Source organism: Brachyhypopomus gauderio, chromosome 1, assembly GCF_052324685.1.
Source record: "Brachyhypopomus gauderio isolate BG-103 chromosome 1, BGAUD_0.2, whole genome shotgun sequence".
Taxonomy (NCBI): domain Eukaryota; kingdom Metazoa; phylum Chordata; class Actinopteri; order Gymnotiformes; family Hypopomidae; genus Brachyhypopomus; species Brachyhypopomus gauderio.
Genome location: NC_135211.1, coordinates 23,778,144 through 23,804,910, shown reverse-complemented (window position 1 = coordinate 23,804,910; position 26,767 = coordinate 23,778,144). Strand labels below are relative to the sequence as shown.

The window sequence follows — 26,767 nt, the reverse complement described above, 5'->3', positions numbered from 1 at the left end:
CATGCAGTGTTCACATTCTTCTCAACTACAAGGCCATTCCAAGGAGACAACATTAAAGTGGCACTTATGATTATCCATGGCAGGTAAATCTGTAAGAACGTACAGATCATCCCACTTCTCTAATCCCCAACATTCAGTATTTTGAAGCTCAATAGAAGGTTGTGTTTAGAAGGTTGAGCTCCGGATCTTAAGTGAGTCTACTCAGATGGGACTACTCAGATGGGACTACTCAGAAGCCATTTACTTTGTAATTTCAGACTTGCTTTAGCGGTGTTTACGTTTGCTTTCACTTTAGGACAAAAAAGACGCAGATGAGAGCAGTTAGCAATATCAGAAAACTTTTCAACCTCCAAACCAACCAGCAGAGGTCAGGTGCAACTCTTACGGGGTTTCTTGGTGACGACGGTGGTGCGGGGGGAGGGTGGTCCGGTGCCTGCACTGTTATACACCAGGACAGTGATGTGGTAGAGTGTGTTGGGTCGCAGGCCAGACACCCGTGCCGTGTTCTCCAGCCCTGCCGTCCGGACACGGTCCGCTGCCGCCTCTCGCTCATGCTGCCTCCAGTACCGGATCTACAACACATCAGGACGGGGTCGTGACCTCAGTAGCTATCAAAACATGTGCTTTATATCTGTGCAAATAGATCCCAGAAATTCTACATTGTTCAGAATCATTTATGGTGTTTAATATCAGTTTCATTTTATGTCGTATATTTTATCCTCTCTAGTAAAGTTACACTCTACTTTGAAGGTGATGAAAAACACTTGCATAATGGAACATCTCTGTACTGCCTAAAGAGCACAGAATGAGTTTAGAGAGAGTATTCATTAAAGGGGTGAATAAGCATATCAATTTAGGATGTTCAGTGAGTCCACTAATATTTTATGATGCAAGACAAAGTTCACTTTAAGTAATGTAGCAGCATATTGCTTGCTCAGTACAGATAAACACATTCTGACACATCAAAGAAAACAGGCGTAATAAATTAATAAAAGTCTGTGCTTGATGATAGCCTGAAAGGAAACATGTTGTGCTGGGGCTATAGGAAGATCTCTGTGTACACACTAGGTGTTTCTTTTGAACAAGTGTTTATCAGTTGATGTTGTCAGACCTGTTCGAGAGGCTTAATGTGGGGAGTGAGTAAGGGAAGGTGCATCCGAACCTCGTAACCACGTAGCACGCCACTGGCGCTAATGTGCTGCACGGGCTCCCAGGAGACCTGTACGTCGAAGGCCGTCAGAGCCGTGGCATTAATCCTGCGGGGGGACACTGTGGGTGCTGGAGTGGACAGACAGAGAAACAGATGAAGAAGAGCGTACAATTATTTGACCACTGACCTCTAGTGGTTACACCACAAAGCAGGTAGTCAAATTGAACTACAAAGAACCCAAGAATGCTTAAGGGTCAGTTTTACTTTTAAGTGTACTTTAAAATGTTTTGACATTATATTCCATATTGTAAAATCTACCAAAAAAAAGGTTTCTAGGTGTGGTTTGGTGCAGTATATTTCTGGCCTTGTATTCGTGTGCATGTCTGCTCCAGGTCGTACCCTCCTCTGCAGAGTGCACCACTGCTATCTGGCTGAAAGGCCCCTCTCCTTTCCGGTTGTACGCCTTGATTCTGACTTCAAAGGGGCAGTATGGCGAGAGGCTCTGGTTGGTGTAGACGTAGCGTGATGACTCCACGCCCGGCACACGCACCATCATCCACGTCGGGTCCTCCGGCTTTCGGAATGCCAGAATGTACCCAAAGCCATCTCCATTCTGATATTCCCTGGCCATTGGCTTTAAAAAAAAACATATACATTACTTATACATTAAACAGTTGCACTAATCAGCTTACTACTAAATTCAGCTTGCCAAAATAAAAGCGTAAGACTAAGCCACACAAACACAAGTTCAGGTGGAAGTGGTGAAGTGAGTGAGAAGACCATGCTTACTGTCCATGTAATTATGAGCTCGTTGCGGTCACCCCCTCCCCCGCCCAGGCCGCTAGGCGCTACTGTGGGCCCTGGGACAGACAAGAGTCATTCTATGAACCAATGTTGGTAAAGACATCCTGCCATGTGCTATCTAAGACATTATTGCTAGTTTCCAGAGTGTTGAATAGTGTGACAGTAATGCAAGATTCACTAATTTGTTTTAATTTGCATTATATTAGTACATATTTTAAATGTTTATTTATTGGGTTTAGACTTCCATTCTGTTTTTCATTATTTTCTAAGTTTGGAGAATATAGAGATTTTTGGTAAATAGAGATTAGGCTGAAAATGCTCAAATATTCCTTTGAGAGAGACATACCCATAAGACATAGAAACCAACTCTAGCGTTGAAATCAAGTCTAATGTTGGTACTAAGCCATGAGGCCAGCGGAAAAGCCCCTTCGGCTGAACAAGCCATAGTCTGGTGTGACATGTGTGATTAGTGCAGGATTAGTGGGGGTTTCTCTCACCCGCTTGTTTGGTACGGATCAGCTGTGAAGGCATGCTGGGATCCCCACTGCCCAGGATGTTGCTGGCGATGACCTGGAACTCGTAGTCCATCCAAGGCCGCAAGTCAATCACACGTGCAGACTCAGCGTTGCCCTCGATGTTAGTGGGGTCTTAATGTGCAATGCATGATAAACAACCATCTGGTTATAGAGTCCCTGAACCAGAGAGTCTCCACTATACAAATTAAAAAGCAGCAGCTGGCACCAACAGAGGGTGATGTTAAATATATTAGATATCATATTTAGTTTTTTTTTTTTTGTTTTGACAGCCTAAAGGTGTGCTGTTATAGCCAAACTCTCTCATTTTCAAGGAAAAGTGCTGTCTCAACCACACGTATGTACCGGCACGTGTGAACATGTCCGCTTACCTGTCCTCATCCTCCTCCAGTCGTGAGAGTGCTCTGAGCGACCCCTGATGACGTACTTCCCGATGGGACTGTGGTTGTCGTAGCCACGACTCCATCTGAGTTCCACCGATGTCTCGTTCACACTCTTCACCACCAAACCGCCAGGGGGCCCTGGAGGGCCTAGAGTCAACATTGAAGAGAGATTAAGGCCTCTGTCCATACCACATGCTACATACTACATACTACTACTTTACTTCAGTTACTACATACTATGTACTTTGAATTAAAATATTACCGTATTTACTAATATGTAGTTTTAGTTCATGTAAAACAAAATTTCACGAGCAAATAGTTTGAGCACATTTTGGACACAGTACCAAATCAATGCGTGGCACATGGGGTGTAAACATTGTAAGGTTAAATGTCACAAGTTGGCAGAAAATCTACTTTGACATTTTAATATGGTGGCATGTGGTTTTGGAGAGGGACACAGTAAATGATGGCTACTTTGTCATCATGGGCGATTGTCCAGAATACATCCTGCAATTCCCCACACATCAGAGCCACTCACACTCAGCAAATGACGGAAAGTGGCACAACACATCCTTGAGAGCTTTGAAGTGTTCACAAGATTCCATGAGCCTGTCTGTATTTTTAGAAGCGGTGCAAATCGCGTCAAAGAGTTCGCTGGTCTCCTTATCAGAAGAACATGCTGCTTGTTCTGCCTACAGTAAACCCAGTGGAAACGAGACTGATTCCCTCGGACGGGAAATACCAAGCAGAGCTAAATGGAGCGGAAGGACAGTGGTGGAACATTCAATGCCCAAGGCCTGCCTCTGTCCTGAGCTGTAAAGGACCTGCAATGAGGTCCCCATCTGTGTCCCATGAGTCCCTCCACCAATGAGGTCCCCATTTGTGTCCCGTCAGTCCATACACCAATGAGGTTCCCATCTGTGTCCTGCAAGTCCCTCTGCCAATGAGGTCCCCATCTGTGTCCCGTCAGTCCCTCCCCCAATGAGGTCCCCATCTGTGTCCAGCAAGTCCCTCCACCTCCCCTCACCTCGCACCACCAGTCTGGCAGATGCCACCGCGCTGTCCACCACCGTCTGGGCCGAACACATGTAGATGCCGGCTTGGCTCAGCTGGGCGTTCACGATGGCCAGGTCGCCAATGGTCTCTTTCTGTGAAGGGCAACGAGCCATTTAATAGTGAGGGAACAACGTTAGCGCATGATGAAGGTTCAGCTTTTCAATGGAGACTGTTGATTTCATTTCAAGTATTAATGCTTAGCGGGACCGCAGGCTTGTTGAAAAGAATGGAGTGAATAAGAATTGTGTAAAAACAATTTCATTTTGAAATACACTCTTACAAAGGAAGAAACAACTAATCTCACTCAACTCATAGTAAACATCATTGTCTCACAATAACTTAACTTTAAATTCACAACAATTTGTCACAATCAAGTCAGAGCCAGCTCATTACTGAAACTGGGGCTCTGCTGGCTGTCATCAGACAAAGCCTATTGTCAGTGATTTAGAGATAAACACCACAGTACCACAGCGAGCAAGAACAGTTATGCTCTTATAGGTGCTGTAAAACATAAGCATGGTAAGCTTACCCCATCCACACGATGGTAGTGTCCGTTCGGTTCCTCCAGGTCCAGAAACACACCGTTGAGGGACCAGGTGAAAGTAAGGTCCATGGTTGGGTCATGTGAGGCATGACACTGCAGGGTGACATTTTCTCCTTGGTTGATGTCAGCGTTGGAGGGAGCTAAGGTAATTTTGGTAGCATCTAAGCGTGGATGTGGTTAGAGAACAGAGGAAGATGGTGAGAACGGGAAGTCCAGAGTCCTTACAAACTTTAGAAAAGAAACAGAAGAATCATCAGAAAAGAAAAGAAATGCTGCAGTTTGGGTTCGTTGCTAATTCATCGCTTTTTCAAAGCGACTAGATACGACTTTATATACAATGCCCTGAAACTCACATATTTGCATATTTGCTAAACACTGTTTTCATTTCTCTAAACCCCAGTGTTACCAGAAATCACACTCTGCCTCACGCTGTCTTACAAAAAGCACGGCCACTCAGAACACCAAAGCCCTGAGCCATCAGAGCACCGCACACAGCCTCACGCTATCATTGTCTAAACACAGCTCATTGTTCTAATCAGTTGAACAGTTATACAAAGTGAGTGCTCGCATAAATTAGGCCTCGGGTAAGATCTGTGTTTGCAAAAATGAAGCTCAACAGCCAGATCAGAAATCGAGGAAGAGGAAAAGATGGCGAGAGGAGAGGTGATGAAGAGGAGGGGGATGATCGGCACTATTGGAGGTGTATTGATGGAATTATAACATCAACAACATGGACAGCCAGAATAGCGTTAAACGATAATTTGCAGTCCATTAATGGTGTTACAGTAAAGCTAGATTCACAAATGTGCTCCTTCCACATTATTTCCCAGAGTCCTCAGCCCTACTGAGAAGTCTTGACACAGCGATGGATGGTGTATGACAGATTTCCATATGAAAGACTAGTGATGGCTCATAATGAACTAGTCTTAGAGCCTTTCCAGGTGGGGTATGCTGTCTCACTAGAAAGGACAAACCTTGTGGCCTGACCATGTCTGCCGACACAAAGCAGACTAACATTTTAAAAATATATTTTATATAATATACAGTCTCTTGGTTCTTTTCTCTTTTATAGTATTATTATTATTATTATTATAGTTTTATAGTATTAAAATTTAAATGTTTTTAATGTTAAAATGCTTTTACATCTGTTAAATGAAGTGAAATAACTATGTTTGGAGTGTGTTTAATCAACATTCACAGTTTACTTTACACATCGTCTTGTTTATCCATTCACTCAGTTCATGGTGATGGATCCACGTTAATGGCGGTAGTGTACCTCTTACAGAGAGATGGCCCGTGCTGTTGGCTTTGCCCAGGTAGTTCTCAGCAAAGCAGGTGTACTTCCCCTCATCAGCCCTGCTGATGTTGTAGATCCACAGAACTCCGTCAGACGTCACCTTCACCCTGCGTGCCATTACATCACACGTTACGTCTCTGCGCCCGCGGGTGAACCTGCTCACGGCTCAGGCAGCACAAGAGCCCAGCCGCCACAATCACTGATCCGTCTGCTCATCTTTATGGTTCCAAAAACACAAAACAAGGTCGGCTTGTTTGGCCCGTCCTGAAAAAACTTCACCGTCGCCAAACATGATGAAATCAGTTGAAATTCTTTGGCGCGAGAGCTTTTTTTTTGAAGATATTTCTTTAATCATGTGATTGCCTAGCTCCCATTTCTCCCCAACAGTAATGCATCAGAGAGGGCCAACAACGCCCCTTACACGTCCTGCTCCACATCAGAGGTAGGGGGAGACTGGGGGAGACGAGGGCCTGATTTACCTGCTGCTGTTGGTGAGGAGCTCGGTGCCTCTGCTCCAGAAAAGTGTGGGCTTGGGTGCGGCGCGGGGTTTGCACTCCATCTTTACCTGACCCCCACGGGCTGCGGGAACCAGCTTCCGGACCGGGTTCAGCCTGAAATCTGGAGCCTGGACTAGGAAGGCATAACCCAGCCAGTGCAGGCAGGCGAAGAGAGGAGAAGGGAGGAGAGGAGATGGGAGGAGAGAGGAGAGGAGAGGGAAGGAGAGAGTAGAGGAGAGGAGAGGGGAGGAGAGAGGAGAGGAGAGGAACAATCCCACAGTATGAGCATAGGAAGGAGAAAGGTCCTAGGAAGACTTAACCACAATCAAGACGGTGGAATGACTGGGTGGGTGAAACAGGATTTCTTGCGGTAGATACAGCAAGAGAACAGAAGGTAGTAGAGCAGAGAGAAACACATTCATTAGTATTGAGTTAGAATTGGTTGTTATGTGTCTAAATGTGTTTTTTCAGGGTCCTTCTGTTCACCTTGAACCCTGAGCTCAGCATTAGAGTATATGGTGCCGTGTTTATTCTCAGCCACACATTGGTACATCCCAGAATCCTCCAGGGCCAGGTTGCTGATTTTCAGGTGTCCGTTGTTCACCTCCACACGGTCCTGCACAGTGACACAAAATCAACACATGTGATTTCAACAGAGACACCCCACAAAAACAGAAAGCATGAATGCACGAGGAAAGGACTATACTGTATGTGTGTATGCACCACGTCTTCGTGTGTGCATGTGCGTGCATGTGTGTGTGCGTGCGTGTGTGTGTGAGTGTGTGTGTGTGTATTTCCTATCAGCTTTCGCATCATCACAGGAGTCATAAGCAACAGCTCTGTCCATGAGGTAGCAGTAATGTCGCTGTGTGTGGCTGACGTTATCATCACCAGCAGCCGACTGCGTTGTGGGGCCGCCCCCCTCACAGACGCCCAGGCAGGACTAATCCTTTGGAAATACGTCCGCCTACACTGCCTGCTCAGAATCATCTATCAGTGGGAGCTCACGCAACTACAGGTGCGGCAAGTTTGTTTGAGATAACACACACAGACAGGTGATAAGGCTGAAGCCTTGAGACGGGAACCTCAGGCCATCCTGCTGAACAATTTGCTGTGTGTGTGTGTGTGTGTGTGTGTGTGTGTTCATGTGTGTGCGCATGTGTGCATGCAATTTTGTAATAGGTTTGCAAATTCTTGACACAGTATTAAAATATCTGCATGTAAAAGTATTTATATACATTAAATATAAAGCAAATATTCTATGTATATTCTATTTATATTGCATGTGTATACTATGTGCCCAGTGCACCACTTTTTCTTTTTCATTGCTATATTTGATGGGGTTGAAAAAAGTCAAATTCATATCTACATGTATATATTCTGCATTTGATGTGTTCAGAGTTTGTTCAGAGGCTCTGCATGTTGTTAGCAGCCTATATCTCTCTGCACCATTGCAGAGAGTGTGTATTCAGTTACTCTCCACCACTGTGTGTGTGTGTGTGTGTGTGTGTGTGTGTGTGTGGCTGACCTGAGTGCTCAGAGGCAGTCCATTGCGAAGCCAGCGGATTATAGGTCTCGGTTTGCCTGCAGCTACACATCTCCAGTTCAGTTCTGAACTGATCTCCACCTCTGAATCACTCATCACCTGGAGCCACTCTGGCTGGGCTAGACACACACACACACACACACACACACACACACACACACACACACACACACACACACACACACACACACACACACACACACACACACATTCATATAATTGCTCCACCAAGATGATGTTAATGTGGTCTGGGTTGTGGCCAAGTGAGTCACAATGTAACTCCCTGCACAGACTTATTCTCACACATTATGAATGGTGCAAACATTAATTAACAAGATGGAGTGAATCGGTCTGCCACTTCAACAGCAAAGGGTTTTCATTAACTTCTCAATAATGGGGCTCATTCATCGGAACGATCGGGACAAGCACTTGTGAAAAGGTGGACTCTGCTGAATAAGGAACGTACAATAAATGGTTGGCCAATAAGTGAACAAATTGTAAGAGTTCTACAATGATCAGTGCTTACGTCAGATTTTCTCAAGAGCACAAAGCTTGTTTTTCCAAAAATAAAATAAAATAGTATTTGCCACCAAACACAGGTTTGGGGAAGTTGGGAGAGTGGAGAGGAAGGAACACAAATTCCCAGAATGCAATGTGCCTCTCCTCACACTCTATTTAGTCTATATTTGATGTTGTGCTGAAAAGCTCAATTGTGGACATGTGTTAAGTCGTAGTAATAAGCTTGTTGATAGCTCCACCCATTTCCCCATGTGCGTGCTTGTTACCATGGGTGCTTTTAAAGACCATGCATTGCTTTTGCTCGGGCAGAAATGTTGTCTTCTGACTCTTCCATGCCAACGCAACTTTATTCTGCTGTTCCTTTTATAGGCTAGCTGCTACATGATGTCTTGTTATTGTTAACAGTCACACTAGAGAGTATTAGAAAGACAGGACCAAACCATTCAGGATTAGACTGCTTGAAGTCTACCTTGGACAGAGATGCGGCCCTGGTGGGTGTCCCGGCCCTCTGAGCTGTATGCCTCACACTCGTACATGCCCTCATCATCAAAGCTTAAGTCAGGAATGGCAAGGATGGAGCTGTCTGATGTGCCTCCAACCTTAGAGGGCAACACCCCATCCACCTTCCTCCAACGCAACTTGGGTGTAGGACTGGAGACAGAGACAGAGGGAAGGAGTGTTAGGCGTTAAGTGGAAGGCACAGTTCTGGCTGCATGCCAGTGTTGTGTTTGCAGCATTTTTGCAGGTGTGGAGGTGAATGGGTGAGTTCCACACGGAGCCCTGTTTGTGTACCAAAGTCACGTACTTGCCATAGGCGAAACACTCCAACTGTGTGGTGTGGCCAGCCAACGCGTACGTCTCAGAAGGGAAACGCACACGGATGTTTGGGGCTGACTTCCTGGGGTTAACTAAAAATTAGAGGGAAGAAAAGAACAGAAAAAGGATGAAAGCGACTTTCTGGCATCGTAAATATCGCCTGTGCGCTAAACGCTGAAGGCAAACTGCAGGACAACATGCCAAAAACCGTGGCTGCTCTAGTAACCTCTGGTGGAAACACTGACTGAATGGAATGTCAGTAGAGACTGATAAACAGACAAAGAGTAGAGCAGCAAAGAGACTGGAAAGCACAGAAGTGAGAAGGTAAATGAACTGGGTGTCAAGCTCCACCTGTATGGCTAGTGGGCAGTCTTACACGATTCAATTCAGTTCTATTTAATCACGTTTTTATCTTTACACCAATTTCAACACAACACAAATAGTGTCACAAAGAAGCTTAGATAATCATAATCATAGATAATCAGTATAGATAATCATAGATAATCAGTATATATGAGCACGCATGTCTGCGGCTAACGGCTAGCGGTGAGACGTTAGCCGTTAGCACTGACCATCAGGCTGCACTGTCAGCTGGATGGCCTTGCTGAAGGTGCTCTTGGTGCTGATGTCCATGTTGATGGTGGTGAGGCAGAAATAGTTGCCCGTGTCGTTAGCTCTGGCGTTGGCCAGGTACAGGTTGCCCGTCACTTGGGAGACGAACCACCGACCCCCGTCCGGCTGGACGAAGCTTGGGAAGTCGTTGAGGATCCAGCGATAGGAGAGAGCTAACGAGAGAGGAAAGGTGGTGGGCTGTCATTTTCCCTGACTCGGTGTATAAAGGTGCCCGAAGGTCTGGCATGTCTGTGGTCTCTGGACTACCTGGGTAGTGAGCTGGTGGCTGGCAAGCCAGGAAAGTTCCGGCGCCCTCATGGGCCGTCTGAGGGCTCCTGCTTTCTGAAGGGAAGTCGTGGAGGTCTAAAAGAGACAAACCAACAAGAGATGCCTGACCTATCTCACTATCTCTGAGCTAACACCAGCAGCTGAGTCCAATGTAATCTAAGTGTAAAATTTAGGGTTCGCCAGGATGCTAGGGGTGAGGTTAATTAAGTTCTGGCCTTCACTCACAGCCGAATTTGAGGTTAGCGACGCGGCTAACGATCGTGCCACAGCGATTGATGGCAAGGCACTGGTAGGAGCCAGCGTCGCGGCCGTGTTGGGGGTTATTGATCACAAGGTTCCCTGCCACCAGTGTGTAGTGGGAGTCCTCTCCTGTCACCACATCTGTCCCGTTCACACGCCACCTGGACAGAACCACGAAAAGAAGGTGCAAAGGAGTAATACTGGTGGAAAAGTACATCAAGCTTCAATCTGTAGATTCTGTATGTGGAATTGAGGCAGCACTGTACTACTCACTAAATTACATGAACATATCCATTTAGTGCTCATATTATTAGAAGCACCATGCAGCTGTGCACATGGTATACAGTTACAGTTTGTGTATAGCTTCAAGGGCTGTATAGGTACAAGAGGAGGACAAATCATTTCTAACCATGCAGTGATCTCTGAGGTATAAAAAGTCCACAACACTGATGTGTCTAATACACGTGTAATAGTCCACCATCCACAAACATGACACTATGTTTGGAATATGGAGTCTCTTTCAGAACATCTCCAGCTCAGAAACTGGTCAACACCAAACTCCGCATATGTACCACATTTATAAATCTGGGGTAACTAAAATTGTGTATAGGATATGTACATTTAACCCATCTAGAAGATTATATTTGTGTGGATGATCTGTTGTGGAGTGGATTGGATGCTACAGGGTGGTGGGCGGCACCTCGGGCCCAGCGTGTGTTACCTGTAGGAAGCAGCAGGACTGGCTCTTGCTTGGCAGTTCAGGGTCACCTTCCCCTCAGGCAGCCCCTCTGGGTAGACCACGCTGGAGGGTTGCTCTTCAAACACTGGCCCACTGTCATGACCTGATACGCATACATCTCCACCTAAGATATGTGCGCATACACACACGCACACACACACACACACACACACACACACACACACACACACACACACACACACACACACACACACACACACACACACAGAGCAAAAAGTGTAAATAATCTGCTGAACCTGCGCCAAGAAGCTTCCACTAAAGAGCAACATTACCATCAATGAGAGAACATCTGTGGTGCTCCACATTAACCTGGTACACACCGCACACATCGCATCGTAACCGCATCCGTCTCTAGTAACACTCGTGCACATAATTTCACACTGCTAATTGCATTGTAATAGCAATAGTACTACAGGACCAAAAACAAACAAGTTATGATGTCAAAGCCACTCCAACCAGACACTGGGTCATATATTTGGCAAGATTGCGGAAAGGCATATTTACAGCTGACATGCTATTGCCTTGTGGAACGGAACCTAATTTTTTACAGCAGGCGGATGCCATGAAGTAAAGGATCTGAGATGACGTGTGTCGGGCCCGACATGCTGGATGTGCACATGGGAGTTTGTGGGGTGAGGTGGGCGGGGGGAGTCGTGTTTGGAGCACCCCTCCTGGGGAACACTCCACAGGGGATACATGCTGTCAGATATAATTCAACTACTCTGGCAAAGGAAGAAGAAACGGAGATGCACAGACAGAACGTTTGTTCCATAGGCGCAGGCAAGAACTTTCAGTGCGTTGTGAACTGGGTCAGAGACCATAACATAAGGGAAGGAAGGGTGTATGTGTATATACATCTGACTACACGGAGGGCTTATGAATTCTGTATTGTATACGTGTCCGTATGAGTTTTGAACATTTGCATTTTCAAATATGTGCATGCACTGGTAGAATGCAGTTGCTTGTTATGATGCAGGTTTGTGCACAGGGACTTGTGGGTGTGGTCTTTGTTTTGTGAGCTTGCAATCCAGAAGTCAGACTTGTGTGTGTGTGTGTGTGTGTGTGTGTGTGTGTGTGTGTGTGTGTGTGTGTGTGTGTGTGAGAGAGAGAGAGAGAGAGAGACAGAGAGGGAGAGAGAGAGAGAGAGAGAGAGAGAGAGAGAAAGAGAGAGAGAGAGAAAGAGAGAGAGTCATGTGTGCAAACGCGTATGTCTGTTTGCAAGACCCACAGGAATCTGGTACAGCAAAACACTGAGATGCAAGGGGCAGAGAGGAGAAGAGAGAGGAGGAGGTGAGAGGAGAGAAGAGAGGGAAGTGGAGGGGAGAGGACGAGAGACGAGGACAGGGGAGTGGAGGGGAGAGGATGAGCGGGGAGGAGAGGAGGTGAGAGGAGAGTAGAGAGGAGGAGAGGGGAGGAGAGGAGATGAGAGGAGAGGAGAGAGGAGGAGATGACACTGTTCCTGATCATCCAGTTCCCTGTTCTGATATCTGCTTGGCGATACCACTCCTGCTCTGCTCTGTAGGTCATGCAAGCACTGACATCCAGCATGAACGCTTTGGAGGGGTTTGACTCCACTAGTGCGCATTATAAACACGGTGGAGTGAGATGAGAGTGAGACGAGAATGAGACATAGAGACTTCTCAGCACTTCTGGTGCGGTCACTCGCATTAGTTTTGCTGGCTTGATGAAGAGACTTGATGGAGAACAAAACTCCAAACTTGATGGAGTGCAACACCAGTTCTAAATTAGCAGGGCATTGGTTTGAGATTGCTTCCGCAGTCTGTGATTGCATGTTTAATTGTAATAAAGGCAACATCGACTTTTCATTAACCTTTAATGCTGAATTATTTCAATCCCAAGAAAAGAACACACAGTGATGAGTCTCAAGAAAATCAAATCACTTCCACTCACTGACCTAAAATAACACAATCAATAATTTACATAGATTCTAGGCACCTCGACACGCCCATAAACAGGCATGGCAGACTAATGCCCTAATGTCATCAGATTGACTTCCTACATTTCACCAGCGCTGCAAGGAAGGGGCGGGGTTCAGGGGAAAAGAGGCTACGCTCCACTACCGGTCTGATGGAAGATGAATGGACAGGTGAGGTGGGGGTGGGGGGTGAAGGGCGGGATTTACTTACCAGCAGCACGGCTGGGCTCCAGGGAGTTGAGCACTAGCAGAAACAACAGAACCCTCATCCTCTCTCCACAGCCACGCCCAGACGAGAGACGCTCTGCTGGTACCTGAAGAGAGCAGAGAGACAGGCAGGGACAGGAAGGGTCAGGCAGGCACTGCTAATAACCCTGCTCGGGGGCGCTCTTAGCTAGCTCAGCTAGCTTGTGGAGGTCGTCTGTACTGCTTTTCAGCTAACAGGGATTAGAACGGTAAATCTCCGCCTTGAAGTCCCGAACTAGGTGGAATCCTGCGGATAAAGTCCCGTGCGGAGGCCACGGCGTGTACAGGCTTGCAGAATTCACAGTTCCCGAAATGCCGTTGCTCCGCTGGTCCACACCATTTAAAAAATGACATGTGTGCTCCTCAGAGGTCCACATTGAAGCTTCCTTTCTTCACAGAGATGTTGAAGCAGCAGCCCTCTTCACTGTTTAAACCTTACACACTTGATTAAGCTCAGCTCGGAGGAACTCTAACATCATATTCCCACCTCAAATCCATACCTTCAACTACCCGACAATTCCTCTATTTCCCGTTTCCTCCCACTAATCTGTCACCTGCTGGTATCTGTTCGATGGTAGGAGCTATTAAGACAGGAGTCCACATCTGGGAGAAGCCTCTTCAAAATAACTCGATGTAATTGGCTGGGTTGCACTCAGTGATTGAGCACTACACTGATCTCAATCAGGTCCTCCCAGTATGTGTACAGAGTTAGTGGAGTGGTATCTCCTGACAGCTCAGTGTAACCTCTTCCTGGACTTATAATTGGCACTTTCCTGGCCCGAAAAAGTATTTTCATGACATAAACGGCTCCACGGTGTACTGTTTGGAGTCAGTCGATAAAGTGTAACTACATACCTCTGCTTGTCATGGGGTTTTCATGGGAGTGGTTCTCAAATCGGCAGCCCAGGTGAGTGTACGTGAACTACAGCACATGGGAGAAGCACTCCAAAACCACTCTGCTGCCTGACTGGATCCCACGCTTGCTTTCTTGGGTTGGTGGCACACGTGGCCGTACACCCATGTGTAGGAGTGGTCAGATGTGTTCCTGTGGGGGATGCGGGTTCTGGTGTTCCTCCATAAAACCATGGGGGGCAACAAATGGTGGTTTACCTCAAGAGGTTCCCATAGCAATGGGATAAAACTGACCATTTGTATTTTAGTTTGTGTGGCATGTTTAGTGCATTTTGCAGCTTGTTGTGTGCTGGGCCAGGTTATGCTAACAGGGTAAAAGTTCCATCACTCACTGAAGTTTGTAGACTTCACCCCAAAGGTGGCAGTCCTGTGTGGAAATGCACTCTGTATGCAAATGTACTCTATTGTCTTTACCAGCAGCCTGATTCCTATCAGTTAACCTGGTTTTTGTGACTGCTGTCCCATTGAGATACTGGGGGGGTTATAAAGGGAGAGGTTTGAGATACTGGGGGGTTATAAAGGGAGAGGTTTGAGATACTGGGGGGTTATAAAGGGGAGAGGGTTGAGATACTGGGGGGTTATAAAGGGAGAGGTTTGAGATACTGGGGGGTTATAAAGGGAGAGGGTTGAAATGCTGGGGGGTTATAAAGGGAGAGGTTTGAGATACTGGGGGGTTATAAAGGGAGAGGTTTGAGATACTGGGGGGTTATAAAGGGTAGAGGGTTGAAATGCTGGGGGGTTATAAAGGGAGAGGTTTGAGATACTGGGGGGTTATAAAGGGGAGAGGTTTGAGTTACTGGGGGGTTATAAAGGGAGAGGTTTGAGATACTGGGGGGTTATAAAGGGTAGAGGGTTGAAATGCTGGAGGGTTATAAAGGGAGAGGTTTGAGATGCTGGGGGGTTATAAAGGGGAGAGGGTTGAGATACTGGGGGGTTATAAAGGAAGAGGTTTGTGATGCTGGGGGGTTATAAAGGGTAGAGGGTTGAGATACTGGGGGTTTATAAAGGGGAGAGGGTTGAAATGCTGGGGGGTTATAAAGGGGAGAGGGTTGTGGGGGCAGGGGGCTCCTCTTCTGTATCTTCTTCGGCTTCTTCTTCTTCGCACCGTGAGGCAATCTGCACTGGTCGGTATCTCTGTTTCCATTAGGTATTATTCTTGTTACTTTAATCTAGTATGGTTATGTTATTGTTTATATTTTGTTGGATATTGAATAAATCTGGTTAATTGTGTAGCCACGGTCTTCCTTGAGTATAGCTATACGGGGCCAGATGAGCTAACAGTAAAAAAAAATGAGTATCAGTGAATATCGGTTAAATGAGTATCAGTTAAAAGGTGTCAATGCCAATTCCTTCTAAAGTATCCCATCTGCTGCTCATGTTTTGATAAACCTCTCACAAAGCAGGCTATTGTTTATAGCAAGGTACTTTATAAAGTTGGTTACGTATATTCTATAACCTGTGCTGAGCAATTTGAGAAGAACTATAATTTGGAGTCAGATATTTTATACGTTTTATGCACGTCAATCCTTCTTCTGCACCTATTTCTGTCCTTGGTTGTAGGCAAGCAGGTAGGTTAGTTAAATATCATTACTAAAATTCCTACAACTGCACGAACCAGCTAGATTTGTGCTTAGCGAATGATATTGGTGCTCAGTATCCGTTTGCAAAGGGCCCACATACTTAGCACAGAACTTGTCTTGACGCATATAGTTGGGTTTGGGGAACGAAAAACACAACAGGCTTCTATGCTTATTTCATGTGTAAGTGCAGTTGCTGCAGATTCACAATGAAATCAATAGCATTTCTTTTAACACACACACACAGGCGTGCACACACACACACACACACACACACACACACACACACACACACACACACACACACACACACACACACACACACACACACACAGACACAGACACAGACACACACATTGTTGTTCCCACTCATTCCAAGTATTTTCTAACTATGCTTCTCATTTCTTGGGATGCAGTCATCACTTCATCTTTCCCTTTATAAAAAGAGATACACTGGTTGAAGTGATGAGCGTCTCAGTGCTGCCCTCTGCTGATGGATCACCACATCCCAGACGGGCCCTTTCCAGCAGGTGGTCCATGTGATCCATGACTCTAGGTGAAAGAGGCCAATTCAGACATAACAAAGGCGTCTTTGCCAAGGGTATTTTGGTTTGAGCAACATGTCTCCAAGTTCTGAAGTTCCAACCAGCCCCCTGTCCACACTTCCTCTTAACATCAGCAGAACTACTGCAGATGTCAAAGGGCAAGAACGTTAAAGGAAGCCGGCCACTGAACTGCCTCATTCAAGACGATCAAACAGCTTTTGAGAAAGGCAATCTCCCCGTGATCTCACAACTGTAGCGTGCCAGTGTTGGGCTATATGCTCTAGTCCCTGTACAAACACGCAGTCCCTGCCTGGAAGAGTGTTTACGATACGGCTGTGAGAGGAATCGTAATTATGATCTGCCTAGGCAAAGGACATCTTCTTCGCCAAATAAATGCTGCGAATGCACCCGATAACAAAACATATTTGAGAGCATCCTCATGAATGATATTAGAAGAGAAGATGGTATCCTCATTCTCTTATATTACACCTCACCTGCAGTTTCTCTGTGCAATCACCTGTCCCCAATGTAATCTTTTCCATACCACGTTTGATCAGCTTCGCATAAACTCACCAGTCTCCAGGCTTTATAAACCCACATAACCCCCATAATAGGCTTTTTGCTAAACACTGGAGGAGCTAAGACAACATGATTTAAGGTTTATGAGTATTTCTGCTTCAGCATTTATCCAGGTGCTTGCTGCATTGTGTGTTCAGACACAGTGGCAAGCTGGCTTTCTCCACTGGCTATTTAAACAATGATCTGAAATGCAAATTTGCCATTTTCGTACGTCAATCAAGAACATGTCAAATCACATCGGCAAACCCCTTTTTCATCAGGACTTATTTGATGAGTTGGGCTCGGCTTGTGCAATTCAAGGCGTGACATTAAGTTAAAGCAGAACGGTAAAGCATGACTGACATTTAGAATACAGTCTGCAATGGGCCGTGATGAGCAGGTGCTGCTACTTCAGAGCAAGATCCAAATCATCTTAATCTTCAGACATAATATAAGTGCTATTTGAATGATTGACAGATCAGTCTGTTTACAAACAAGGTGCACAGGTCGCTCTTATGCAAGCTCTCTTAGTGCCACTTTAGCAAGATTTTGTGTTTTTCTAGCCTGTTTCTCTGAGCCTCAGTGCAGGTCTCAGTTAACCCCTGTGGCATTTCGAATTCCGGCCACAAGCCATGGCTCATGCTAATGTGGTGGAGGTTAGAACAGTTGTCAGAGAACGTGACTATTACTCAAGAGGTCATAGACTCGAACCTAATGTAATGAAATGGCATTCATTTATTTCCATGGTTTCTGCTACTATGATCTCCATATGGGGCAAGGTCATATGTTCTGCCATTGGACTAGCACACAGAGGCAAACTAACTCGACACTGCTAACAGAAAATCAAATACATATACTGTCCACTCATCCATCACGTACCAACGCCTTCATCAATATTTCACCATACCGCCGCATTCTGCAGCGAAAATCGGATTAAACCTTTAGCTACACATAGGTCCTCCATCTCTACCAAAATGTTTCACAACAAGTAAAATTCGCATGCAGAGTAATAAAGTGTTATCTAACTAAATGCCGGTGTTTCCAAGGAGGAAGGAGCTTAGCAAGGGGTTTTAAAAGGGTGGAGAAGGGAGACTGAGTGCTACCCCGACTCACCCTGACTTCTGTTGAAAATGGAAACCAGTCAATCTCTGAGGCTCAAATGGATCAGATTTCACATACGGTCACAATGCTTGTCGTTTCCTGCAGCTGCACACTGCACGGGGCCTCCAGTGGTTCACCGAGCACAGATCAGCAGGAAACAGTGAAAGCTAACAATACCCACTTATTATTACTTGTTATTTAAGACTGCACAAAAGCAAACAAAACTGGAAATAGCAACGGCGCTTGCACAGTACAGTTTGTGATCGTAAGATAATTGTTGCAACAATGGTAAAGTACTTGACAAAAACTGTATTGAAGCTGGAGACCTTAGTCACTGATTGTCCCTGTTTAAATGCAAAAACCATTCTGTCACCTACTGCCTAGAGATATACTGACGCACGAGTCCTCAGTTCAGCTTATGAGCTGATGTGCATCTAATATGCATTCTGCACACACTAAAAGAACAGTGAGACCGCGGCAGACGGCTCCGACCCAGGACCGTGCTACTTGCCCTGACTGTCATGACTCGTGCCCATGTACATAATGGCATGTCCAGCCCCACCCCCCATCGTGCCAAGCAGATGGTGCACAAGATGGTGTTTGTCTGGCCACTGGAGTCAAACGCACATGCCTGAAACTGGAGGGAACGTTGGAGGCCGTGTGACCTCGGAGAATCAAAAGCCCTCACAGAGGTTCGATGGCCAGTCCACGACCGACACATCTACACGACTGCTGTGTGTGAGGGTACCGGGGATGTGGTACACTCCTGGCAGAGTGTAATGTTCTGTTCCCAAGGAGAGGACACCCTTGCATTCTGGTGACCTTTCATAGAAACAGTAGTGGACTAACTACCATTGTCTTTCTCCTTCTCTTTTTAAGATACTGGAACAGTTTTGCTCGTTCCTTTGATGGCTTCTTTTTTGTTTTCATGGCTTTTTGTGCTCCACTCCTTGATATGTCAGACAGTTTTTTTTTAAACCCCATATACACAAGACACACGTGTTACAGGCATCCCAGACAAGCAGGGCTCTGGACGGGGAACCGGAGACCCAAGGTCACGCACTTTCCCTTTAACGCTTCCAACACGATTGCGTTGTTTGTTCCAGTGCGCTCTGAGTGACGGGAGAGGGAGCGGGCCCTTTCTCCTCTCCGTTACACCCCCTGTGACGGGGTCCAAAGCGTGCTAAAGGACGGCGTACCCAGCGACAGCTGCACCCGTGATGCCAGCGATAAGCATGCTCGGTGATGTCACGGGGAACAGGGCACGGTCTCGGTGACAAACATGTCTGTGTCGGCCGGGAAGACAAAGGAGACTCAGTGTCTGCGCCTGTTCCTGCTAGCAGACACAAACAGAGCCTCATCTGTCCTGAAGCACTTTGCAGTAAAGATGAAGGAACCCCTACCTCCACCCGTACACACAACAACACCCTTCCTTGTTGGTAGCCAGATCTCAACTGGAGCTACATGGCATGGCAGTTGTAGAGGTCCTTGATCTTTTGACCCTGGACACAGACATATATGGCCTTTTGACATCTGACCATCCAAAGCGACTTGCACCGTTTGATCAGACAAATTTACTAGTGCCTTTGCCAGAAGACTGATGTAATAAATACTGTCCCCTGAGGCAGTGCTGATCCGGATGTATTTTGGTCAGGGTTAAGTAAGTCTGCTCTAAGGATGAAGATGTTATTAAAATCTGCAAACAGTTCACTGACTCATTCACTGCAGTAAGTGCATGATACCGGCTATCTTGTATGGACTCACAAGGTTTGGATGGGGTTGTTTTTCAGCGACTAGAGAGAACGGTCCAGCAAGCATCATGAAATTCTGTCCCACATCATTACAGACTCTCCGTTCTTTAAAGGATCAGCTTATTATGCAAAATACTTTGAGGTTCTCGGTTGGTCCTTAAAGAATATGATGGAATAGTAATGTTTTCAAAAGATGGAATTATAAAAAAATAAAATAAAAATAAAAATAAAAAAATAACGTAGCAAACAACAAGGCAGTCATGATATGCCAGGTATGTTAGTTCCTGGTTTCCCTGGAGACAAAACTAAGCTCAATTGTGATTTCTGATTGGCTCATCCTCTGGAGCCCTGGTCACACCCTATCAGTCCGCACCCTCTTGCATGAAAGTCAAGACGGAATCAGAGTGGGCCAGGAAGGAACAATCAATAACGCCGGCAAAGAATGAGAGCATCTGACAACATGCCAAAAAGGTTCGAACCAAACTGATATCACTTAAAGTCATCACGTTTTATGATGTCAGTCAGTCCCAGTAAACATGCAGTGAGCTTTGACTGACACATAGAAACGCAGATGGAACCCCAAAGTGGAGCAGTATTAGTTGAATTTGGAAATACACTTGTCATGAAACAGTAGGCAGTTGCATACACACTTTACACAGATCCACATCTTATTTCATGGTGCCCAAGACAGATACTGAAGATTAACTAGCCTGCAGAGTTTACTTCTACCCTACCCTAATCTAACACCTGTTCCAGTTAATCAAGCCCCTGGACAGCATTTGAATATTAGTCAATTGTGTTGGAGTTAACCTCCGCAGGGCAGTAGATCTGAGCTGGTCTCCACTGCCTGATAGTGATGAGAGAACCGCACTGTAGCTCTTACTTCCATGTAGAAAACAACTCAGTAGATCTGAGGAAGAGATGGAGAGTAAAGAACGCTGAACCCACAGAAGGACACATCACCAGCTACAAACCCATCGGCCTCCCTAGAACACTCTCCAAGCTCTGCCACTGCAGTTTTGGAAAACACATGAATGTGAGGAATGTTTAATGATATGCATGGCTGTTTCCCGAGGAGCACGAGGCAGTATTTACATGCATAATTTTATATTTGCATGCATAATTTTATAATTGAATGCATTATTTTATAGATGCTTCCAGGTTATGGGCAACTCTCTGCATGACCCTGAAGCTTGACTAAGTTTTTATCAGCATGTTCTCTCCAAGCGTCTGACGTGCCAACACCGGTCCACTTGTCCTCTGGCTGTCGTTTCATCTCCTACCCTCTTTCTTCCTCGTCTGCTCTTCCTCACGCTGACACTCCCACACCCGCAAATAACCGCTTCATGTTCAGGTCTGCCGGAACACCTGAGCAGATGTGCCCGCTGTACCTCGACCAGTGTAGACGGCATTAACACATCACTCTGGGCTTTCTGATCCTGCTTCGCTGGGTTTTAATCTACTTGACTGTTGCCAATGCCTGCGTTGTCGACGCTCCTGTCACTCTAGGCATTTCCGACTCCCCAAACACCTTCAGCACACATCCAGTCCCAAAGCCTGTTAGCAGCGAGCTGTGACTCTCACACATGCATGCTAACACGCTGCCTTAGTCAGTCAGCCCTTTACAGCCCTTGGGTGGTTTCTACAGATGTTGATCTGAAGTAGGGATTAACCACTGGGAGGTTCTGTTCAGATGTGCTTTTAAGGCGACTCTGTTAGCAGTAGTATGTAGTTCTCTCCGGTCTGTTAGAATTGGTAATTGTTGAGTTGCTTAAAAAAGATTTATGGCAGGCATCCAGGACTGGAATGAAATCATAAAATGAAAATGCAAAGAACAATTCAAGAAGCAAATTTGACTGAATTATGTGTGAACATATTGTTGGTGGATTGGGTGAAAATTACTGCTGTTTTTGAACGGCTCTATTTCAAATGACTATGCCACTAAACTAATGTCTATTGAAATTTCGGAACAAAAAACACACTGTTCTATGCTGAAAATGACAGCATGACTGTCACCATCTATGCTAGAGAATGAGAGGCATTCTCCAGCCCTAAATCTGAGCGTTATCAGTAAATCTCTCGGACGTGCTGCAGTCATACTTTTATCCTATACGATCTGAACTGAGCAATCAGTGCCGAAACTTAAGCCCATTACTGCTTCTCCAGTTAGAATGTGAATAATGAAGGACTCTATTGAGAGAATGAATGAAGTAAACTGCTATATAATACTTTTAACATTGATATGAGTGATAATGCTTGTCAATACCCTTTAAATATCTTCCCTAAAACTGAAATTAAAGGAGAGAATGTTTTATAATTAGTAATTAACACAAGTGCTATAGATGACATCTGAAATTTGAATGCAGTTATTTATCTTTTTATGTTGTTTTCTTTTAAAAACTTAATGCTCACAATACTGCCGGTGTTTACATTAGAGACCACGACAATGCCAAAGTGCTTTTAAGGCGCAGGAGGGCACCTGTGTTTTAGTGTGCTGTGCCAGCAACATCGTGCCTACCTCCTCGCTCGCGTCCTGGACAAAAATCTGGGCGACGGTTATATTTAGGAGCGAGGTGTCGCTTCAGTAACAAGGAAACTACACGAGGTTCGTAAACCCAATGTATAATAGCTGTCAGACGAAGCTGTCATTTCTGTTTTACAGTAACTGGGTTGTGGCTAGGTTATTGTTATTGTATAGGGGCGTAAACATAGAATATACCTTAGCCGGAGGAACCTATTGCGCAATCAGTTGCCGTGGCTGGATGTGGGACCTTCTCGTATTTTTATAAACAGCGTGTAGATCGGTGCGCATCGTTCTATTTTTACCTCTAAAAACAGGCCGAGACATAAATCAGAGTGCGTGCAACTGCGACTACAAAATGCTCAATTTTAGGTGTATTTTGAAAGCGTGCTCCTACCTTAATTCAGCGGTTCAGAATTAGGACGAGATCGCAGTCGTTCTTCCTTGTTCGGCGATGCTGTTTTGACTCCCGGCAGAGGGGATGCGTAGTCCGCCGATCATGCGCAAGGAGGCGAGTGATGCTGACCGCATCTAACGCCCTATCATAAAAGGGACCACTCGGGGTGTTTCTTTATATTACAGCTCGAGACTCTTCTCTTCTCCTAACAGAGCTTTGTTAAGCAGGCAGAAGCCGCCAGTCGCAATAAGATGGGTCTTTATTAAGACAGGCTCTGTCTCTTCTCGCTCACTCCTTTCATAGTCTAAAGCACACCCCTCCTATCATTCCCCTCGCACTAAACCTGCACCAATCCACATTCTCCTCACTGAACATCAGCCCCTCCCTCGCGCTTTATTCACATGGAATAATAACAGCGCTACAATACCTATGAAAACTCACCTCTCTTTTGTTATCAGTCACCACGCAGTGTATTGTCTCAAAATCAGGAGCAGTTTCCTTCCTGGGGGGTGGAGTGTGCACTCTTCTCCCAACCCCCCTCTCACACCTAATGGAAATCTCTTGGCACCGTTTTCACACACTCGCATTTGTTTGCTTGCACATCGGCCAAAACCGGAGAGATGCTTTAATTTCTGAATGTGGCCCGTTGAGTCACACCAACTTGTATAATCAGATAATCGCTGGCCGCGTCTTGTGTTAACATGTAATATCTCAGTTTACAACTACTAACAACCAAATGTTTGCAACCTTATAAACATTCAAACCTTGCACGCTTTATGTTTTAAAAAGCCATGCGTTTGTTTAGTTTGTGGTTGTACCTATAAAAGTGGTGTGGATGTGTCAATCAGCGCCCACTGGCTCCACCCCTCCACGTGCACCTGTCTGCAGGTGCTGCACGTCCTTCCTGGACCTCGAGCACTCCAGTAAGTCCAGTTATGTGTGTGACGGGCAGGAGATCCGCTAAACCTGGTCATAGATCTAATCACATAAAACACACTGGTGCCAGACTTGCACACTTACTGTATACCAAAAAAATCCCCTGAACTATAAGAAATGACAGTCATAAAAAGAGCAAGCTTACGTTCTGATTAGTTTTAAATGTTATTTAACTGTTAATATTCTAAAGTAAACGGTTCAAACTGCTGATAAACTAAAATACGCCAACAGTAAAATATTGCTAACAGAAAAGCAGAAAAAACGAAGATAAATGCATCGAGAGGTGCTTAGCACTGATGAAGCTTAGCATTACTCGGCTAATCGATCCTGCTGCCTCAGATGAAGTCATGAAGGAGAAAATTAATTAAATGGCCCCCGGGTTGCGTGGCCTGCAGGCTATGAGTGCCGGAGTTTTAGATTCATGTATCCGGCGAGATTTCTGGGAAGTTCTTGCCTTCTCTCCCCTGCAGTGTCTCTTTACATTGGGCTCAGGGACGGGATCACGTTTCAGCGACCTTTCCCCGGAGATCCCCTGATTCTCCGGTTGGCGGGCTCTCATCGTCAGCCCCTGATGCTCCGTCGCACTCCTGCTCCCCGTTGTCGTATTAATTTTCATTTTGACCAGCGGAACCTCAACTGATGTTGTTGGTGCTGTGACGGGGCAGGGCGGCGGGGTCTGTGTGACAGGCGCCCGGGACGCTCGTGTTCGCAGGTGTGTGTTTGCAAGGCTGAAGCGGTACGTTATATCTCTGTGCATGTAATGAATAGTCAATGATACTCTGAACGGCTGCCAGCGTGTATCTGTGTGCTGGAAAGACCTCAGACTGCAAAAGTGATGACCATCTTGCTTTTTCCTTGCTAATAGCATATAACAAAAAGCATATATCGATAAAAGCATATTTATGAACTGGGTAATACTCTCCAATTTAAATGTAATTTAGCACAGGCCTACAGGAAACAAAAAAACATATTTTTGCTTGTTGTCTTGATCGGCTCTTTAATTATTTTGACTTGAGATGAGGCTCAATGTTGGAACTGCTACCACTACAGCACAGGTACGTTATGCTGAGTCTGCAATAGTAACGTGTAATCAGCATATATATTTTGCCCCAAAAAGGAATTTTTAGTTTCTTTTTATGATATAAAAATCATTTTGATACTGACCCCAGCTGATCCTGCTTACTCTGCAGTTATGGCGTCTGAGGTTGGTGCCTCCAGGTTCCCTGAAGGAGGCCCAGGCTCCATCTGTTGCTTGAAGGGGATCAATAGCAATGATTTCTAACAGTGTCTAAAAGCCCTGGGTAACTTGAGCGCTTTTGCCCAGGGCCCCGTTGGTCAACCCTGCCATCTCCCTGAATGATGGCACCTCGGAGCCCGGTCTGGCCCCATCGGAGGCCCACTGAGTGGCCACTTCGCCCACTCTGAGAAGGTACAGTGTCGTTTGGTTTTGCAGCCTTGAAAATCATCAGCAGCAAAACGAAATGTTGCGACTGTAGTGTTATCGAATAGTCAGTTCAGCTCAAAGGGCTGCAATTCCAAATCTGCCAATTCAATCATTTGCTTAATGAAAAACTGAATGGATTAAATTATTGCAGAGATTGTGGCTCATAATAAGAACAAAACACTGAAAATCACCCCACGCCCCCACCTTCCACACACAGAACCCCACTCCACCCCGATCGTATGCAAATGCAATTGAATCTAAGCACCCCTTGAAAAAAAGTGCTCTAGGCTTCGGAAACTCTGCACTAAATATCCACACTCTGATTTCTCCATCCACTGTTATGCATGAGACATCCCGTCGACAGAGCTCCCTTTATTCTGCCTCCCTTCTCTCCACTCTGGGGCAGTAGGGCCATTAGCATTTAGATGAAGAACACTCTTAGATGCTACTGGCAGTCGTTGTCCCAGCTCCCGAGCCTCCTTTTCTCTGGGGAGCTAAAGACAGTGTTGGCAGGCCGACTGCTCACACCTGATGGCTGACACCTGGTCACAGGCCTCCCCGGGAGGGCCGGGTGGGGGGTTGTCCTCCCTCAGAGATAGGCACCGTCACCCCAGGCTGTGTGCATGTCTAATGGGAGTGTGGCAAAATGGTTTGTTCTAAAAGGACACTGTAGAAAACTTCCCATCAGTCTGTGTGCACCGTCCTGGAATATAGTTGGATGAGTAGCGACTGAACTAAAGTATGAGTCTGATGGGGGATTAATGGTTTAGACTGAAAGAAGGTGGTTTAGGCTCTTCGGAAAAATTAAATAGTGAGTTTTTGCTTTAGGGATAGCACATCTGATTAATTAACTAATTAATCAAGTTATACCACCTCAAATGACCTCCAATATCTTGCCTTCCAATACATATTCCTGCTTTTGAGATTCTGATTCTGGTTATCACTACTGAGGTGCAGTGAAGTCCTATACATTTTGAGGCCTCAAATTGGGAAACCTTCATCCCAGCAAAACAGAACATGCCATTTAGCTCAGGGGAGAGCGGAGGGAGAAGTGCACACGAACCCTAACGCCCTGTTCCAACGTCTTCATGTCAAGACAGTGTCTCCTGGCAGCACCACCAGCCCTGCAGGACACCCCGGTTGACGGGCGAGGAGTGGGTGACAGGTGAGACCGCGAGTCATGATCGCACCTGTGCCGAGCCAAGCAGAACAGCCCACACTCACAACAGCTGGCTGGGACGAGATAGCTGCCAACGTTCTGGATGCCTATAAGGCTAATTCTCTTGGTTTATGAGACTCTAATCTCTCATGCCTGTGTCTTGGAATGTTTTAATGTATGGTCTTATTGCACATAATGAGTGCTACCACATGCGTGGGGGAAATAATTGAATTTTGAGCAGTGTTCAGGATCCATTGGTTTCTTTTAAGATGTGTGGAGTGTTTCTCCTCCGGCGGTAAGTGGCATGGACATCAACAACATCAGGCAGCTCATTCGGCATCTGCTGTGTGTCTAGCGCTTCAGCTTTAGAATGAAACAGCTTGAGAACGTTCAAGACAAAATCTTTAAAAAGTCAAATATTCATTTAACACTCACTAGAGAAAAAAAAAGAAAGAGGCAAAAACCTTCTGAAACGTCTCAGCGAGTCCTGCTAAAGGGCTTTGTTTCAGGACCTGCTCACACTGTGACCCTCAGACACATCACCAGAGTCAAGTTCAAGATGAACTTTGTTGTCCAGACTGTATAGAGCACAGCTGGATGGAGTGCTGCCTGACATGGGCCTTATGCATATTGTGACAC

At 45.8% G+C, this 26,767-nt stretch overlaps 1 protein-coding gene and 1 long non-coding RNA gene across 4 annotated transcripts in view; one reads left to right on the top strand and one right to left on the bottom strand.

The window, feature by feature from the left end:
- Nucleotides 1–23,689, bottom strand: part of cntn2 (contactin 2) — a 27,423-nt gene extending 3,734 nt beyond the window's left edge. Inside the window, exons 1-20 of one of the 3 annotated variants that reach the window (XM_077004151.1) lie at nucleotides 22,590–23,689; nucleotides 13,193–13,295; nucleotides 11,007–11,148; nucleotides 10,271–10,446; nucleotides 10,025–10,120; nucleotides 9,718–9,930; nucleotides 9,135–9,237; nucleotides 8,799–8,980; nucleotides 7,793–7,929; nucleotides 6,751–6,880; nucleotides 6,247–6,397; nucleotides 5,747–5,874; nucleotides 4,456–4,631; nucleotides 3,898–4,018; nucleotides 2,859–3,017; nucleotides 2,452–2,601; nucleotides 1,940–2,010; nucleotides 1,550–1,784; nucleotides 1,163–1,278; nucleotides 386–572 (exon numbers count right to left, since the gene is read on the bottom strand). In XM_077004151.1, coding sequence (XP_076860266.1) covers nucleotides 386–572; nucleotides 1,163–1,278; nucleotides 1,550–1,784; nucleotides 1,940–2,010; nucleotides 2,452–2,601; nucleotides 2,859–3,017; nucleotides 3,898–4,018; nucleotides 4,456–4,631; nucleotides 5,747–5,874; nucleotides 6,247–6,397; nucleotides 6,751–6,880; nucleotides 7,793–7,929; nucleotides 8,799–8,980; nucleotides 9,135–9,237; nucleotides 9,718–9,930; nucleotides 10,025–10,120; nucleotides 10,271–10,446; nucleotides 11,007–11,148; nucleotides 13,193–13,250 — 2,731 coding nt within the window. In that variant the 5' untranslated portion in view covers nucleotides 13,251–13,295; nucleotides 22,590–23,689. Of the gene's footprint in view, nucleotides 1–385; nucleotides 573–1,162; nucleotides 1,279–1,549; nucleotides 1,785–1,939; nucleotides 2,011–2,451; nucleotides 2,602–2,858; nucleotides 3,018–3,897; nucleotides 4,019–4,455; nucleotides 4,632–5,746; nucleotides 5,875–6,246; nucleotides 6,398–6,750; nucleotides 6,881–7,792; nucleotides 7,930–8,798; nucleotides 8,981–9,134; nucleotides 9,238–9,717; nucleotides 9,931–10,024; nucleotides 10,121–10,270; nucleotides 10,447–11,006; nucleotides 11,149–13,192; nucleotides 13,296–14,082; nucleotides 14,672–22,390; nucleotides 22,413–22,589 lie in introns of those variants that run through there. The other 2 variants (XM_077004159.1, XM_077004167.1) reach the window with 2 other exon arrangements.
- Nucleotides 23,617–26,767, top strand: LOC143513139 (uncharacterized). Its single transcript, XR_013130589.1, has 3 exons — nucleotides 23,617–24,237; nucleotides 24,850–24,954; nucleotides 26,066–26,767. It is a non-coding gene; the product is annotated as an uncharacterized LOC143513139 (long non-coding RNA).